The 19,674-nt window shown below is 39.9% G+C and overlaps 1 protein-coding gene across 2 annotated transcripts in view; it reads right to left on the bottom strand.

Moving 5' to 3' along the window:
* Positions 1-19,674, bottom strand: part of NR3C2 (nuclear receptor subfamily 3 group C member 2) — a 428,013-nt gene that overhangs the window by 199,393 nt on the left and 208,946 nt on the right. For both annotated transcript variants that reach the window (XM_040251354.1, XM_040251353.1), the window contains exon 3: positions 19,418-19,557. In XM_040251354.1, coding sequence (XP_040107288.1) covers positions 19,418-19,557 — 140 coding nt within the window. The remainder of the gene's footprint in view (positions 1-19,417; positions 19,558-19,674) is intronic.

Below are 19,674 nucleotides of genomic sequence, written 5' to 3'. Positions count from 1 at the left end.
AAGATCCCCTGGAGAAGGAAATGGCTACCACTCCAGTATTCTGGTCTGGAAAACGCCATGGACAGGGGAGCCTGGCAGGGTAGAGTCCATGGGGTCGCAAAGAGTCGGACAGGACAGAACAACTGAGCACACACACAGCCTTTGTCACTGATTAGCTGTGCCACTTGCTGAAGCTGCTCAGTGGCAAGTGTCTGCCGGTGTGGCAATGTGCACAGCACACTGTGATTATCTCAATGGTTCACAAACAAATGGAGGTGAACCTCCCTGTATATTTCTTCTCAGGAGCAGAGCCTCCAGGATCTTAACTTTGGCTGCCAGTGTATTTTGGTTTCTGGAGATCTAGTCTTGAATGGAGAGAAACTGCCTAGCATTTTCATCAACTTACTGCATTCCTTGCTTTTCCTTCTAAAAGATTTTTAATGGGTACTTTCCCGTTAGATGTACGTGGGCAGAATTTTAGTAAACTTTTGTTTCAAGTTAGGATTTAGGTTACTTCTTTGAGAAATCTAACCGTTTAGGACTTTTGATCTCTGCCCACACCTAGTATCATGCAGCAAATCTCTTCTATAAAACAGTATTACAGCGTTTAATGTCATCAATCACTGACTTGATAATAAAACAGAGCTATTTTAACAACTGGAAAAGCTGCTCACCTTTGGTCTACATCCAATTTCAGTGGCATTTATTCTCACCAGGATTCAGAGAAGCCCCTTTACTGGTTTCAAACACACACGTGCAGGGGTTTTTGGCATCGGACATATAAAATTACGGGCCCCCTGACGTCTAGACACAATTCCATCAAGTAACCACTTAGGGAGCTCTGCCTACTCTGCAGGATGTGTTCAGTCTGACAAGTAATGAGAGTACTGTGAACAGCTATCATTTCTTTCACGTTGACAATGTGCCAGGCAATTGACATATACCTACCACCTCCTATTGCCAAAACATCACGATATGCAAGGTGCTTCCCCATCTCCATTCTACAGCAAAGAGTCAGGGAGAACTTGCCCAGCATATGGTGAAACTGGACAGTGGAGAGTCGAAAGACAGGAATACCCAACTGCCATGCCTACCTCTGTCTTTCACTGGGTGACTGTGGGTGCATGATTTAATTCCTCTAATTAACTTCCTCATCAAAACACAAGGATACCACTTCACACCTACAGACACTACAGAAATGAAACCAGAGACTGTCCATTTCATTGTGCCCAGATCATAGCTGCATTTAATGCATGTTCACCATGATGAACACTAGGGACAGTGATTGGACTTCGAACACAGATTCCTAAGGTTAGGGTTCCAGCTATAGCATGGGATGTCTACACTGGACTAGAAAATGAGATACCATCAGTGTAATTTCAGTTAAAATTAAAATTAAGAAAAAGCATATGTGAGAAAAACAAAACCTATGCAGACAAAGTAAAATCGTGGTTGACAGGCTGGGGGAGGGGAGCCTGGGGGATGATGGTTTAACGGACTCAGAGTTTCAGTTTCACAAGACAACAAGAGTTATGAGGATGAGAGGTGGTTACAGCTGCACAAGCACGTCAATGTACTTGCTACCTGAACTGTACATTTGAAAAATGGTAAGATGTACATTTTTATGTTATGTGTGTGTTTTACCACAGTTAAAACCAAAATTAAACAATAAGCTTTATGAGACCGAATCTGGAAGTACGGTCTTTGCTGGAAATTTTATATAAGGAAATGGAATTACAATCTGTTTTAAATATAACAGATTTGTTTTATTATGAGATCTTAGTAGAATATTAAACAGTGGGAAGAATATTTATCCTATGATTTACCTGTATAATATGAATACATAAATAAATAAGTAACTGCCTGGGATTAATTTCCAACTGATTTCTTAATTAGCCATTTAATAACAATAAGTGGGTACCTGCAATGTGTTCTAGAAACTTGAAGGTAACAAAATGGTCAGCATTGCCTTATCAGATGTGATGAAAGAAGGCAGAGGGCCCCTTCTGTGATTCTAGACTCAGCATTTTCTATTTTAAAAGACCTGGTCTATGGTAGTGGCATGAATGCAACACAGGTACACCCCTCTCTGCATAATGACATTGCTCTTGGTAACTGTTTTTCCCAAAACAAATCTCATGGAACATATAGCAGAATGATGTCATAATGCAATTCCTAAAGGAAAAACTACTTACATGCGAAGAAAGTTTACTGTTTCAACTTAAATCTTAAACATATTTCAGTACCTGTAAAAGTATTTAATACAGAGTTGATTTTTTAAAAAAATCTTTACTGAAAGCAGTAATCACAAGTATCCATTTTAGATAAACATTATCTAAAACAAGAAGAATTACAAAATTCTTCTTGTAATCCAGCTAGCAACTGATGATTTTCAAAAGATCATAATCAGATATGTTGATTAACATCTATTGAATACCGTTTTAGATTACTATTCTTTTATAAGCTATAATTTCAGGTCATATTGAATAGTAAAAAAAAAAAAGGGAGAATTAGTACTTATGTAATGGAAAGTTACACTAAAGACAAGAGAGACAGCCTAGTCTGTTTTATTACATAAATGAAGAAGTACACTTTTTAGTTACATTCCTAACAGTCTCTCCTCACTAGAAGAAAGACAATTTGCTTGATTTTCCAAGTAATTTAAAAATCACTTTAATTTCCTGGCTTGTGTGACAAAGGATGTGTAGTGGCTCAATAGAGGTTAATTTTCACTACTAAAATAATTTCTTTTTGTTCCCATCCTCTCCCTGTGGGTCATGACTATAAATTATAACTTACTCAGCCTATTAAAGAAAATAGCTATCAGTACCTGAAAACACCAATTTTCTGCCTAAAAAACAGTTTGACAGTGACAAACTTTAGGGAAATCGTTCCTAGTTCCGGTTCCCTAGTGCGCAATTTGCACTGCTTCACTGAAAAAGACAAGGTTAATTCCTAAGGCTTGATATGATTATTTTTACTTTATAGAAATTTTCATATGGTAGAGGATATGACACCACCCTTATGGCAGAAAGTGAAGAGGAACTAAAAAGCCTCTTGATGAAAGTGAAAGTGGAGAGTGAAAAAGTTGGCTTAAAGTTCAACATTCAGAAAACGAAGATCATGGCATCCAGTCCCATCACTTCATGGGAAATAGATGGGGAAACAGTGTCAGACTTAATTTTGGGGGGCTGCAAAATCATTGCAGATGGTGACTGCAGCCATGAAATTAAAAGACGCTTACTCCTTGGAAGAAAAGTTATGACCAACCTAGATAGCGTATTCAAAAGCAGAGACATTACTTCGCCAACAAAGGTCTGTCTAGTCAAGGCTATGGTTTTTCTAGTGGTCGTGTATGGATGTGAGAGTTGGACTGTGAAGAAGGCTGAGCACCGAAGAATTGATGCTTCTGAACTGTGGTGTTGGAGAAGACTCTTGAGAGTCCCTTAGACTGCAAGGAGATCCAACCAGTCCATTCTGAAGGAGATCAGCCCTGGGATTTCTTTGGAAGGAATGATGCTAAAGCTGCAACTCCAGTACTTTGGCCACCTCATGCGAAGAGTTGACTCATTGGAAAAGACTTTGATGCTCGGAGGGATCGGGGGCAGGAGGAGAAGGGGACGACAGAGGATGAGATGGCTGGATGGCATCACGGACTCGATGGACGTGAGTCTGAGTGAACTCTGGGAGATGGTGATGGACAGGGAGGCCTGGCGTGCTGCGATTCATGGGGTCGCAAAGAGTCGGACACGACTGAGCGACTGAACTGAACTGAGAGGATAAGAACTGGAGAAGGAAATGGCAACCCACTCCAGTGTTCTTGCCTGGAGAATCTCATGGACAGAGGAGCCTGGGGGGCAACAGTCCATGGGGTCGCAAGAGTCAGACATGACTTAGCAACTAAACCACCACCACCAGAGGCTAAGAAGAAGATACACTGCTTAGACTTAAAAAGTGGTATCTAGCATTCCATGCCTTTCTGTTAAAAAGAATGGACAGTAGCCCATACCCAGCCCAATACCCAGTTTTCAGTATCCAACAGGTGCTGGTTGAATTGAAGGAAAGTGCCTGATTTCTGTCTGAGTTTACACTGTGGGCACATCTATGGCATTTTCCTTTCCATTTTCAATGACTGCTTTACCCCACATCGGCCCTGGTCCTGTTGGTTCCCATGCTCTTCACTGTCTACTTCTTTCTTCATTATTATTTTTTGGATGTGGACCGTTTTTTATTGAGTTTGTTACAATACTGCTTCTGTTTCATGCTTTTTGATTTTTTTGGTCACAAGGCATGTGGGATCTTGGCTCCCCAACTAGGGCTCGAACCCACACCCCCTGCTTTAGAAGGCGAAGTCTTAATCACTAGACCACCACAGAAGGTCCTCCACTGTCTTCTGAGCACCAGCTCCTGGTTTGATTCTTCAAGTTCTGAACCAAGTTCTTCATGTTTCACTGATATCTGACCTTAGTCATGATTACAGCTCTGTTCTGTGAAACGCTAGTTAAATTTGGTGCAGGTCAGCTATTTCAATATTTGGGTGATGTCATATGAATAATTTGAATTTTAAGTATCACCAGTGATAGCAACTAATGGTCTTCAAATATACCTTAATCAGATGTGTCAGAAGCACATTTAATTTTTAATTGGAGGATAACTGCTTTGCAATGTTGCATTGACTTCTGCCTATAAAAACAAGGTGAATCAGCTGTAAGCATATACACCGCCCTTCGCCTCCCTCCCACTCCACACCCCAGCGCACTCCTCTAGGCCGTCACAGAGCAGCAGGCTGAGCCCCCTGCGTTCGTTACGCAGCAACCTCCCGCTAGCTAGCTATTTTACATACGGTCATATGCATACTGCATTGCTACTTGCTCAGTATGTCCCACCCTCTCCTTCCTCCACTGTGTCAACAATTAATTTTGAATACTGAAATCAAAGGTTGTTTGAAGGACCTTTTCATCTATTATCATCTAATGACATTTCAGTAATGGTTTACCCACTATTCTCCTTGATTTTTCTATTCATTTTATTAAAATGAACTCTAAGGTGAACTGTGGACTCTGTTGATTATGAAGTGCCAATGCCGCTCATCTTCACTAAAAAAAAAAGGTATCATGTATCACTCTGTTAATAATGACTATTAATGTGAGCAGAGGGAGTACATGGGGAATTTCTGTACCTTCCTGTCAATTTTGTTGTAAACTTAAAGCTGCTTTTAAAAGAAGTCTCAAAGAAGAATTAACATTCAGGGTAGACACTTTTGGTTAAAATTTTGTTTACTTATAAATATGTATATATATTATATGCATAATATTTTATATATATTACATTTGTATATAATATATAAAATCACATAAATATATTATTTTATTTATATATACAAACATACAAAATATACTGTATTATGTATATGTTATATAATTATATATTATATAATAAACAATATTATATACATGTTTGTTGTATTGTGATGAAAAATGTTTTTTTAGATCTAAAAAGTCTGTAGTCCACTGTAGTTACACTGGCAAAGAAAAGCACAAATTAACCACAAAAAATAAATAAAATAAAAATGGTGATTTTTATTTAAGATTTCTAATTAATAGCTACTAATAATCTTCATTCCTATTCTCTTTCTGAATGCAACTTCAATTCATATTGGATAATAAAAAAACAGGACAATTAGTGCTCATGTAATGGTAGCAATATCAAATTGCTGAGCCTGGTTCAACTGGGAAAATGCTTGGTACAGGCCAGATGGAAAACAATCAACCTAGACTAATTCTGTACTGGTTTTCCAATTAAGCTGGTTAGCATGGGTGGGAGGGCAGGAGAAGGCAGCATGTTGTAGAAATCCTGGTGCAATTAATTAAAATAGGAAGAAAGTAAAAAGTAGTTGTGATCTCCAAAATTATTTAAGAGAAGAAAGAGTGTGAAAACTCTCTCTGTTCTTTGTCTGATACTGTCTTTAGGCAGATTAAATTTAAATCCTGATCTTACAATGAACTAAGAATTTGAAAAAGAATAAATACATGCACAACTGAATCATTTTGCTGTTCACCTTAAACTAACACAACATTGTTAATCAACTGTGCTAAGTTGCTTCCATCGTGTTGGACCCCATGGACTGTAGCCTGCCAGGCTCCTCTGTCCAAGGGATTCTCTAGGCAAGAATACTGGAGTGGGTTGCCATACCCTCCTCCAGGGGATCTTCCTGACCCAGGGATAGAATCTGTGTCTTTTACAGCTTCTGCACTGGCAGGAGGATTCTTTACCGCCAGCACCACAGGATACTCCTACATAAAATAAAATGTTAAAAAAAAAACCCTGATCTTAAATACAAAGGTTTCCCCCGTATTACCTTTCAGTCCATGAGCAATATGGACCTGCCTAAGTCTTACCTAAAGTGAAATATGCTTTTCTTTAATTTTTACTGTTTTTCCCCCTTCAAAGCAAATATTTAACATATGCAAAAAGTAGCTGGAATTCAATATTCTACAATTTATTGAGAACCAAAGCATACTAATGTAACGACTTCAGAAGGGTATACTGATTTTTAAATGCAGTGTTTGTAAAGTAACCCTTTATAAACCCTTTACACTAAAGCAGTTTCAATACAGGTGAACTAATTTTTATCCTCCTCACTCTGAGACATGGGTAGGACAGATACTTTCAAGATTTATTTTCTCTTGATTACAGAAGTGGAAACAGAAGTTTATATTTGCTCAAATCATTCCAGACTCAAGGCAGACTGTCTGACCCCAGGGTCTATTCTCTCTCTCCTAACGCTATAACTTAATATAAAGATGACCCTAGAGCCTGTGCTGGTGATGTTTTGTCACACAGCTTCTAGACAGGGGAATCTGGCGTGCTGCAGTCCATGGGGTTGCGGAGTCGGACGTGACTTAGCGGCTGAACAACTGGAGAACTCTTGCAGGGTTTAAACTTTTGGATAATAGCCAAGGAGCCTTTCACTAAGGCATTAAGTGGTCATACGGCTTCTAAGAGGATGGTGTCAATCTCCAAACTTAAGCCCTGGTTATTGCTTCAGAATTGTAGAAGAAAATAAAAGAAGGGATTAGGAGGGAAGAAGTAATTGTGTCCCCCTGCCAGTTCTACAGTTTCGACTCCTTTGAAACAAATAATTTATTGAGTCTATATATTTGCTTAGATGATAAAGAATCTGCCTGCAATGCAGGAGATCCAGGTTCAATCCCTGGGACGGGAAGACCCCCTGGAGAAGAAAATGGAAACCCACTGCAGTTTTCTTGCACGGCAAACCCTGTGGACAGAGGAGCCTGGTGGGCTACAGTCCATGGGGTTGCAAAGAGCTGGACACGACTGGGCGACAATCATTTTCACTTTCACTCATCTACAGTGCTATGTGTGTGAATTTCAATTAAACTTTCTAAAAGCTTCATCCCATTTATGCCCCCTAATTTGCTACAAGGGACTTTACAATTCTTGTTCACATTTATGATGACCCTCTAGAATTTGATTCTTTAATCTTTGATTTCCTTTGCTTTATTTTGTGGTCTAGGGCTTCCCTGGGGGCTCGGACGGTAAAGAATCTGCCTGCAATGTGGGAGGCCCAGGTTTGGCCTTACCATTAAAAAAGGAAACAGAACCTCTCTGTGAAGCTGCATCAGGTTGTCAAAGGCCAGCGCTTTCACAGAGCCTTTAGCCTGATACTTATAAGGAGAAAATATGTTGGCCAAAAAGTTTGTTTGGGTTTTTTCATAACATCTTACAGAAAAACCCAAACAAACATTTTGGCCAACCCAATACACTTCTCACTCTTCTGGAGGGATCGGGCTTTCTTCTATGTGGTGGAAGAGTTCACTATTAATCAGCAACACAGCATGGACAGGAAGGCGATGCTTCTGTAAATCTAATGTTATAGTCAACACATTCCAAGTGCTGACACTGATGGAAAAGAGCTTCAAACAGGGCCAACCCGAGGGCCATTGGCAACAAGCTGCTCTGCTGAGAGGGGTGAGCTTCATTCCTTGGGGGTGACCTACCCAGAAGTGGATTTGGCCTCAGATATCGGAGGGAGGAGGGAGGTAAGCATGAGAGATTCAGAGAACAGGACCATGTGCACAGATGCTTTTGTGATCATTTCAAGTGGTTCTGGAGTCTTCCTGCTGGTGTTCAAGCTTTCCCCTGCCCCTGAGCATGCCAAGCACAGGGTGACAGGGTGAGGTGGAGCAGAGCTCTGAACATACCATGTGCTTGCACGTGTACATGTCACAGATATCTTTCTAAAAAAGATTTTATTGGAGTGGAGTTGCTTTAAGACACTGTGTTAGTATCAGGCATTCAGCAAAGTAAATCAGTTAAACATATACATCTTTCTACTCTCTCCAGAAATCGTTAAGTCTCACTCTCTTCCTGACCTAAGAAGTCAGGATGGGCAGTGAACAAAAATACCCAAGGAATAAGGGTAAAAGGAAGAAAAAAAGTCACTATGCTGACTATGTCTGTCTTTAAAGAGCAAAAAATTAGAGCAAAGCTTTTGGAGACCTGAAACATGGACATTTTGTTTTGGCTACAGAATTTTTCTGCCTTCCTTATCATTAATATCTCATGTTGTATTTTCCTGTGATGCCATGAGCTGCTAGAGTCATCTTTTAGTACCTCTGATACGGGCAGTAACAGTGGCACAAGTCCACCCAACGGTCATCGTACCCCGCAGGGCGGTTTCTCCAGTGCTGAGCACCCAGCACCTTCACCAGGCTTTCAGTTCCAGTGCCTAGCTTCCCATGTTCTGCACCAAATCCAGGAGTCGCTGACATCTTTCACCTAAAACTAAGCCGATCTGCCAAACTACCCAATACCTAGTTGGGCACTTTCAAATGCACAAGGAAATATCTCCAGGGAAAAACTGAACTGCTTTAGAATTTTGTCTCTGCTTTTCCATACGGACTGCTTTATCTCTTTGGGTGATTCAATGTCAACACTTTTAAATGCTTCTCATTCTCTCCATTCTCCAAGTGTTTTCTTCCCAAATCTCCATCAGAGACCTCCAACAGTGCTCAGAACTAAGCCATCATGAGGTCCTGCCCCTTCTTCCTTCTCACCTCTCCCATCAGGCCTTTGTTCAGTTGCCCCAATTCCATCCCAAGCCAGGCCCTTTCCACTTTCCATCAGCCACAATCCCATCCCAGTCATCTCTTCCTCCAGGCGGTACCTGCCACGAGCCGCTGCCCAGACACCAAGGGGCAACCCTGCCTGTGCTGTGTTACTGTTGTTCAGCCACTCGGTCGTGTCCTGCTCTTTGCGACCCCGTGGACTGCAGCACACCAGGCTTCCCTGTTCACAGTCTCCCAGAGTTTGCTCAAACTTATGTCCAAAGAGTCAATGATGCTATCCGTCCATCTCATCCTCTGCCACCACCTTCTCTTGCCTTCAGTCTTTCCCAGCATCAGGGTCTTTTCCAATGAGTCAGCTTTTCACATCAGGTGGCCAAAGTACTGGAGTTTCAGCTTCAGCATCAGTCCTTCCAATGAATATTCAGGGTTGATTTCTTTTAGGATTGACTGGTTTGATCTCCTTGCTGTCCAAGGGGCTACTGCAATGATTTTTCCCTGATAGAAGACTCACAGGGTTTAAGAAGGACTGAGACCTCTCACTGCACCGTGACAGCCTTCACCTGGCCCCCGTGTCTTTGTTCAGCCACCTTCTCCATTCTGGGCACTGGCCAGGCCCTCACTGAACTGCCTAACTGAGCAGACTCAGGTTCAAGCCCCCATCTTCCCATCGCTCCACCACTGGCCTCCACTTTAAAGCCTAAATGCCTCCTCCTCCTTCTCATCTTCCAGAGCTATGTTTTAGTATTGACTGCAGTCAACTGAGCAATTTTCATTTTCGATGTCAAATCATTCTCAGGAGGAGGGAATCACAGAAGCAGTACGATCCTAATCACATCCTGAGTTGGGTTCTGCGAGAGCAGTCCTGCGTCTGTCTCTGAGCCACCAGGCATCAAGTGGACAGCAAGGCTGAAGGGTTCGGGGCTTTCAGCTTTTGGGAAGCAAGCTTCTTCCTGCAGTGGTTCTCTGGGCCTGATAGGCTACATCTAATTTTTATCACACACAGGAAATGAAACACAAGAAGATAAAAATTTTCCATCAGGCTTCAGATTAATATCAAGATGTTAAAGAAGTACTTTAGGGTGGTAATGGTAATTTTTTTAAAAATAGGGAGTTCATCCCTTAAGAAGAAAAATAGAGACTACCCAATTTCTTTCTCATTAGGGCAACAGAAATTCGAATGAGAGTTTCAACTTGGAATGGCTAGGAGTTAATTATTTAGGGTATAGCGAGGTAACTGTTAAATTATAATGTAGTCTTCCTAAGTGTTCTAAAGCCAGAAATGTTGCCCTACTTTTCGAGGTGTAAAAATAGTTGGGCTCTGATATGACTCTGTGAGGGGCAGTACAGCTTGTGTGCTAAGTGGACAGAGTCAGCATGCCTGGGCTTCCAGGGTTCAAATCCCAGTTCTTCCACTTCATTTGATCTGGGTGACCTCGGACTGACTAACTCACCTCTCACCTGCCTCAGATGACTAACTGCTATCATGGGGGAGATAATAATCATACCCATTTAATAGGATTATCATGAGGATTAAAATGATAATATGTAATAAAGTTCTTAGCATAAGAGGCACAAAAGAAGTACTCAAATATTTACTACTGTGGCTATTAATTTTATGAATTGAAGGATCATACCATTAAGGCTTGCTAAAAAATAGTCACTGTCTTCCTTGTCATAAAGATTGCTTATAGGGCTCAGTTTTGAAGATAGTACCATACAGAACCCACAAAACTTTTACTCTGAATTTTCACTCTTTCCCTCTGGAGGACTCAGCACAGTTCCTGCCTGGACTGAGGAACTGCTCCACAAATAAATAGTGATTATTATAGGAACAGGAAGTTGACAGAATAAAGCGTGTTCCTAGCAGTGTACCTTAAGATAAACCAAACAATTCCATGAATACCAATCGAAGAGTTACTTAAAAAAAAAAAATTCAGGTTATTGCTGTTGTTTAGTCCTGAAGTCATGTCCAACTCTTTGCAACCCCATGGACTGCAGCACACCAGGCTTCCCTGTCCTCCACTATCTCCCAGAGTTTGCTCAGACTCATGCCCATTGAGTTTGTGATGCTATCTAACCATCTGGTCCTCTGCCACCCTCTTCTCCTTTTGCCTTCAATCTTTCCCAGCATCAGGGTTATAATTCACATGAAAAGTAGAGGTACATTACAACCAAAGCAGCTCATGAAAACTTTCTTCTAAACAGGTGGTTTCCTAATCTAGTCTTTAAGAACATTTTAAGTCAGGTGAGTCACCACTGTCTGTGGGCTTGGGATGAGAAAGCTAAGCATGTGGCTGATCTCTGCCAAGGTCAAAGGGCATATCTTCTCTATACTATCCCAATTCTTGGTTTACTCTCCTTTCTCTTGCTCTCATCTTCCCTTTGTCCTGTTTTTCATTTCACTTACCAAGAAATTTCATTTTGTCTCATGGAACCCTGTGAGTTGCTTTAGAACTAGATAGATGGGTTGCAAACAAACACAGAGGCATGGGAAATACCCGAAAATTACTGTGCTTCTAATTTAGACTTTTCAAATTTTTATTTGAAGTGGGCCTTCATTTACATTTTTAAAAATTTATTCATTTTAAAAAATTTTTTGGCCACAGCACAGGGCACGTGGGATCTTAGTTCCCTAACCAGGGTTCAAATCCATGCCCTCTTCATTGGAAGCTTGGAGTTTTAGCCACTGGACCCCAGGGAAGTTCTTCATTTAAAATTTTAAACAACAAGAAGCTCTCTTTGGAATACCACTTTACTTTTGGTTTACATGTCCCTACTCAAAATCATTTTCAAATAAATCACTTCGACATTGTTTTGATTTCAGAGAAACCGTGACAGAAACAAGGGGAATCCTATACACAGACACACACACAGACACACACAGACACACACACACTTTGATGATCACTGATCAACAAATGTGGCTTGAGCATCTGCTACATATGTGGCATTATTTTTGTCCAGAGTTGGCAAATCAAATTTCCTTGCTACCATGTTTGGTTGTGGGCTTTGGACTGGCTGAGATTCAAAAAGAATCAAGCTTAATGATAAATAAAGAGCAAAAACTGGGATTGCAAGTTCCACAGATGCAATTATCAAGTTCGGCTCAACTCAGAAGAACCAGAGACAAAGTAACTGAAAATTTTCTGTGTACAAATTGGAGGACATTATTCACACGTGTGTCACACACACACTCACACACACACACACTCACACACACTCACACACACACACGCACAATGTCCTAGATTTACGTTCTCTAAGGTTCTAATCTTGCCTTATTCCTTGTCTATTTCTTGGGCAAATGCATCTGTTTTCATGGATGAGGATTCTATAAACTTTTATTCTGCCCTACTCCCCAAGCTTCCGAATCATAAATGCAACTTCCGGTTAGACACGTCTGAAGGTTTACTGACATTTTCAAACTCATTGTCCCAAACAGAATCTCATTCCAACCCCCTTTATTCTGGCAGTGCTTATTTTCCTGAGCAGCTATCACCTTTTTATATGCCACACAAATAACTCATTTATTATGTTTAATCTCTCCACTACCTCTCACTGGAATCTCAGCTCCACCGTGGAAAGGATCTTGGTCTATTTTGTTCACTTGATCTTCATCCAAGAAGTCCTTAGGTTTGTCTAGAATCCTGCTGCTGCTAAGTTGCTTCAGTCATGTCTGACTCTTTTACAACTCCATGGACCATAGTCCGCCAGGCTCCTCTGTCCATGGAATTCTCCAGGTGAAAATACTGGAGTGGGTTGCCAGGCCCTCCTCCAGGGGATCGTCCCAATCTAGGGATTGAGCCTGAATCTTTTACATCTCCTGCACTGGCAGGTGGGTTCTTTCCCACTAGCACCATCTGGGAAGACCTTGTCTAGAATAGTGCCTGCCATTCAGTGAATACAGAATATATATTTGTTGAATGAATGACCTTTGCCTCCCATAACCCCAAAGCTGCTCCCACTCCAGGTCCCCAATCTCAGCAGAGGGCAGAAGCAGTGAAGCTTGGGGAAACATCCCAAAGCTTTGCTTCTTTACCTCCAATACAGACCCACCAGTGTTACTTCCCGACAGTCTGGCACGCTGTCCCCTCTTCTCTACCCTTAACACTGTTCTATCTCTTGTCATCTCTCATGAAAATGACTTGAAAGAGCCCCTGGAGCTGACCCTGGTTAAATAAGCATACCTCCCTACAGCCAGATCTTACATGTGAACCTGCGCTCACCATTCTGCTGCATGGAAACACTGAGAGGGTCTGTTTTTTCCAGGAATAAATGCAGGTCCTTCCTTAGAGTCCAGGACCTCGGTCCAATCTGCACCTTAGTCTCCCCTCCTATCTCCTTGCATCTCACACATTCCCAGGGGTAACACAGAATTGCTTCTGGTGCCCTGTGCAGCCAGCCTGTCCTTTCTCTCCCTCAGCACTGCCAATCTCAATCCTTCAAGATTCAGTTTGGGGGTCAATGCTTTAAGAAGCTTCCCTGACCTTCCAGGTTGGCCTAAATGTCTTGGCTCTGTGTGTTCCCATGGCAACCAACTGAAAGGATATTAAAATAAAAAAATCTGGGCAAACATTTGCAATTAACACTAAAGCCTTGGCCTATATGGGAAAATAATCTAAAAAAGAGTGGATATATGTGTAACATTCACTTTGCTGTAAACCTGAAACTAACACAACATTGTAAATCGACTCTACTCCAATAAAAATTAAAAACAAACAAACAAAAAACCACTAAAGCCTTGGGCTTAAGTCAGGAGGAAAGAAGTATCTATAAAAGTCCTAGATATGATCAACCAGGTAGGTATTTATTTAAGTGCTTAAGTAGCTAGAATCGGGTTACCTGGTTCCTAATTTCTGGTAAAAGGAAAAACAAGACTTAATCTTTAAAGTGTTTCATGAGAAAACTCTAAGTCAGAACAGTCTCTGGTTTGCAACCTCTGACAGCAGTTTCACAGGAGGCTCAATTGCCTCTGGTGTGCAGTAGATTCCCGTATGTGGCACACGGAGAAATATATCACACCATGACCCGAAGACATCTAATAAAGTATGTGTTATTTCCTGAATTTTATACTGCCAATTATAAGGCAATAGCTGATTACTATGTAATACCATCCTAATCCCGTGTCAAACTCAATTTAAGTGCTCTATTTTGCAGGATAATCTCACTGTCAATCAATTGTCCAGCCCCCAAGACCTCACATTTGCTCACACTCTCACTTGCTGGTCCTTTTGCTCAAGAGCATACAGCCTGCCGGGTATAACTTGGGTCCATGAAACAGTGAGACACACTTTCCTCTGGACCTGTTCAGTTTACTCGTTCAAGTTTAGAAAAGTGACGAAAATTAACTCTCAGTCAACCATTACAGGTCCTTAAAAACATTTTCACTCCAAACAATATTGTTTATGATATGAAAGATTTCTCATCTATATGCTGTGAAGTACACAGGACGGGGATGAGGAGTACATGTCCAGAGTTGTGTACATTAAATACTGCAAATCTGAGGACTCCAGAGAGAAATCTGCAATTAGGTCTTTCAAAGCCGTGTCATTTCAGGAAATAGATTTATAAGTCTCTTAACTTACAGGGAAAGGTCTGAGTGTTGAAACAGGCATCATATAATTTGACTGGCCATACCAAGATATGGATTCTTTAGCCTAACAGGTCTGCTTACAAAAATATAAATCCAGCTGACTTTACATAATAATGAGCTCTCTTCTTTTACAACACTGCAACTCTTCAGTGATTTGTGGTGGTTGTGTCTTCCAGACACTACCTGTATACTGAGCATCCAGAAACAAAATTAGGTTATAAAATAGCCTGCTGAATGTAGTCAGCTCTATTCATTGAGGGATCGCAAAGTAAAATACACATGTGATGAAACCAATGGCAATTTATAGTTGAAAAGAGACAAAGACAGTAAAAACTCAAGAGTAGAATTAGAAGTTGCAGATTAGATGTCAAAAGGCCTGTGTAAATTCTTGGGCCAGGTTTGCTGCTAATCTACTGATTTGCAGGGAGCAGAGGAGTCATTTAACCTGGAATGCTCTTATGTCATGCAGGTCCATTCATGCGTACATTCAAACATTCTTTTAGCAGCTAATAAATATCTGCAGTGTTGCTAAGTTCCAGAGATAAGGTCCTTTCCTGTCCTAAAGACATTGAACCTGGATGCTGAAATTTCGCTTGGTATCTCTCAAAATTTTCTCTACTGTGCAGCCCTCACAGGTGGCACTGATCCAGTCAGCTCTGAAGGTTCATTACGGGAGTGAATGTTGGCAGTTCAGTCCATGTTGGAAAATGTGGAAAAGTCCCTCGAGGGAAATTTGAAAGACCCTCCATTCCCCCACACTTGACCCTTGGCCCCTACATTCTTTGAGAACTGCTAGTCTAGAAAGATCTTACGATTGCAAAGCCCAGTTCTATGGGCAAAATGAAGTACTACGGGAAAAAATGAAGCTGCAATGACGAAAAAATGCAGACCTAACCGTGCAACGTTACTGAATCATTTCCATGGTCCCTGTGTACAGACATGGCCAAAGAACTGCAGCATTTTGTTTTTAAAGAAGAGTCAAGATCTAATAGTTTGATGCCACTTTATGATTTATAAAATCTGCAAAAAGATCTTGTTTTCATGTAATTTTTCAAAGCATTAAGTAGGGCAATGTTACCTTTTCCTTGTGTATATAAAGAAACGGAGGCCCAGGTGAGCTATATAATTTGCAATAATCTCACATCTAGTGAGTGGCAAATCTGCAAATTAAACCAAGTCTTTTGACCCTAAAGCCAGCTCCACTTTCCACCACTCAGGAGAATCCTGTTTAAAATATATGTGTCGGGGTGGGTAATCATGAGTATGTGTGTGTGTGTGCACGCACGCTCATTTTTTTTCTTTTGTCGGAGAGGAAAGGTCCTAACAAACATTCAAGGCAAATAAGCAATTCAAATTAAAAAATAAAATGATACATTTCCATTGAAAGGTAAAGTAATATGACTCTGAAGTGACATTATTGGCCAAAAAAAAAAAAGGTATTCCAGTTGAGGCTTCTAAGGGTTTTTATATTAAATGTTTATGAATTAAAAAAAAAAACACATCTATATATCCCACTAGACAGAACACAGAGAACATAATTTACACTTAAATGGTGTGCAGTTCTCCTATGTAGTCACCACTACACTATCAAACCAAGCTTCTGAGAGGCATGTTCTAGCACATAAAGTCTTAATTAAGCCAACAAGCTCAAAACTCACACTGTTGGGTTTTCCCCCGTTCTCTCTCAAGTGGCTCTGGTATTGGCAGTTCCTTTCGATTTTTTTTTTTAATGATAGAAACAAGTTTTACTTGGGATATGCTAAAACAGAGAGAAATGTTTCTGTATTTTAAATAAAATCTCATTGTTGCTAGATTAGGACATAAATTGTCTACAGAAATTGCACCTTATTCGAAAATAACAAGGACAGTTAAATATTATTTTCATTTGAAATAATTTAAAAAATTATTTAAATAGCACTAAACATTTTTTTCCTAATTAACAGACTCTCCTTCTCTCAGCTCCCTCTAGGCTCAAGTGCTTAGAACCCTGTTTTTATATTCTAAGAAGGAGCTTAAGGTTAAAACCAGAAAACAATTAATGAATATTCAAATATAAAAGCACATATACACACTTGTATATGTGTGTGTGTACACACACTGGGACAGTTTCTCAGTGTTTACATCACTGCTACCACGGTCACTGAGCAGGCAGAGTAGGGTTTTCACAAACTTGAGAATTATGAAAAATGGAAACAACAGAGTATGAGATTTAGTTATGAGGCCTTTGGTTGCATCTAGCCTTGGAGTTATAAGACTCTAACATGGGTTTAAGTTTGATCTTATGATTCTGAATAGGTTAGTTGACTGGGTCTGATCCCAAATGTCTTCATCTGTAAAAAGATGAATAAAAATAACACTCATATACCATAACTTTGTGAAATTAATGCCCTGAATTAGATATAATATTTTAAAAATAATTTCTTATTAAACCAAAAAATTCCAATTCAAAGATGGTCCTATTTCTTTCACATGCACCCACGATAAAAAAGCAAATACAAATTACGAAACAAAAAGTCATTACTCTGATGAAGTTTATATTTAAAATATATAGCCTTGTTTCACACAAATGAGTGATAAATTCTAATTCCCAAATAAAGAGTAAATATGCTATATTAATAAAAGTTTTAAAAGGGACTCATCAAAGCTCATCCATTATTACTGATCAGCATTCCAGTGAAACAAAGGCGTATCCATGTTTAGGCTTTTCCACATTTATATGTCCCTCAGTTATAAAAACAATTCTTTCCTTAGCTACTTCTAGAGAAACTACTTAAAGCAACAATAACTAAGCAAAAACACCTAGAAAACCTTTTCGCAGAGAAGGGCAGGCTTTGTAAATAGCCAAAACGTGGGCTCTGATATGAAAGCTGACCTGCAGGTAGGGTAATACAGGACACTCTCTTTAAATGTCCTTCTCTCACTGCTTTATTTTTACTTATCACCTTTGTTCACCCATTAGTGAGCCTAGGGAGGGAACCCTTATATTGGAAGGTATATAGTGACATTAGAAAGATGGCAGAGTCAAACCTTATTTATTTTTCTACTACGGAGTCAATCACAGAGTTAAGAAAGAAGAGGGTGGCAGAAAGACAGTCTTAAAAAATTATACTGATTTCAGTTTTATACATACTTCTTTCCGCTGTTTTCTAGACATCAGCCTTCTCGTAATAGACCCCACTTTTTTCTCCAGGAAACGCTCATCCCCACCGTTGGTCTAAGTGGCTCAGGTTGGCCAGAACCAGCCTATCAGATCGCTGCCCTCCCCTGCCATGGTGACTGGTTTGGAGGGGGCCGTGTGAGTCAAGTCAGACCATGGCGGTTCAATTGGGGGTTTTTATAATAACTCCTGGGAACTTCAAACCTCTTTCTAAAGGGGGTCTGGTGGCTGTCTTATCACCATGAAAGAAAATACATGAAAACAGAGCCAGAGCAAAGTCCAGCGATGGAGAGAATGAGACCGCGTGTGAAGGACCCAGATTAAGACCATGGCTGGCCCAAAGCCACACCCGTTAAGAGTACTTTCCACTTATGTGAGCCAATGAATTTCCATTTGTTCTTAACCCAGTTTCTGTTGAATTTTCTGTCACCTGTAACAAAAGTGCATCTCCTGAGAAATAGATACAGAACTCCTATTATCAATTCAATGCTGGGATTGGGGACTATTAAATAATTAATTGTGTAAATAACATGAATCGTGTGCTATCAATTAAATAGTGCAGGATCAATCTCAGAAGCACAGAAATTACTACTCAGTCAGCTTTTTTCATCTGAGAACTAAGGACATTTCCTGTGGTCATCAGCAAAATAAAGATGAAACATTCAAATCATTTATGCTTAAAAGTCTCTAAAGAATCAGCAAAATAAAGATGAAACATTCAAATCATTTATGCTTAAAAGTCTCTAAAGCACCAATTCATCTCTCAGAAAAATATTCTGAGAAATACACCTGCAGATATCTTAAGGCTGAACTCTTTAGTGAGAATAAGTGTCGATAACACAATACTTCTGATAGCAAAAAAATTCTACTCTTTGACCAGTCTTAGTACTCATCATTAATTAAACCATCTGGCCTAAGTATGATGTTAATTAATTGCTTGGAAGTGAGGCTGCAGTAAAGCAGAAACAAACCAAAAGACCATTTATTTTTAGGAAGTATGATTACTTAGACAGAAGCAAAAGGTATCCTATGTATACTTGAATCTCAGTATAATTTTTCATTTAATATAGTGGTTTGAAAACTTTCAGTAAGAACAAAACTAGGACTAAAATGGAGACATGGAATCTCAAACAGCTATTAAATGACATAATTCTGTAAGGAATACAACTTAAATTATACACATGATCCTGATATGTTTTAACTTGCCACAAACACGTATATTTATATAGAAACACAGACAAGGCAGACATACTGTTTAAAAAACGCCCTTTCAGATCATGCAAATTAAATTATGGTGACATATAATTATTTTTCTAAGTCTCAGTGAAAAACAAACTGAGATAAATCAACAACCAAAAAACCAGTGTTTCTAACTGGTTGTTCCCAATTCACAATTTCAAATTTTGGCCATTAAATATTGTTCAGTGAAAAATCTCCAAGTGATTTTTAGGCAAGGTGTTATTATTATTTTTCACTGACAGATTATATCTAAAAACATTTTTTATTATTTCTCAATAATGCTAGAGAGTTAACTGTGCAAGTAAACTATACACTAGGAAAAAAATGTGTAAAAGGAACACCCACATGAACATTTACCTTCCACTGCTCTTTTGAAGAACACTTTGCAGCTGCCACAGGTTACTACCCCATAATGACATCCTGAAGCCTCATCCCCACACACCAAACATATTTTGGAAGGTCTTGAGGATCCAGTAGAAACACTTCGTAAAGTAGAGCTGGGGAAAGAAATCAAGATTTAAGTAACTGCACTGCAGTGGCACATTTGACATGCTGTACAGCTCAGCTCAATATCTGTCATTCATCCTGGTTCCATCAATAAATTCAATAAGGTC

The sequence above is a fragment of the Oryx dammah genome, unplaced genomic scaffold, assembly GCF_014754425.2.
Source record: "Oryx dammah isolate SB20612 unplaced genomic scaffold, SCBI_Odam_1.1 HiC_scaffold_12, whole genome shotgun sequence".
In the NCBI taxonomy this organism is placed as follows: Eukaryota; Metazoa; Chordata; class Mammalia; order Artiodactyla; family Bovidae; genus Oryx; species Oryx dammah.
The sequence above is the reverse complement of the archived record's forward strand: the minus strand, read 5'-3'. Positions and strand labels throughout refer to the sequence as shown.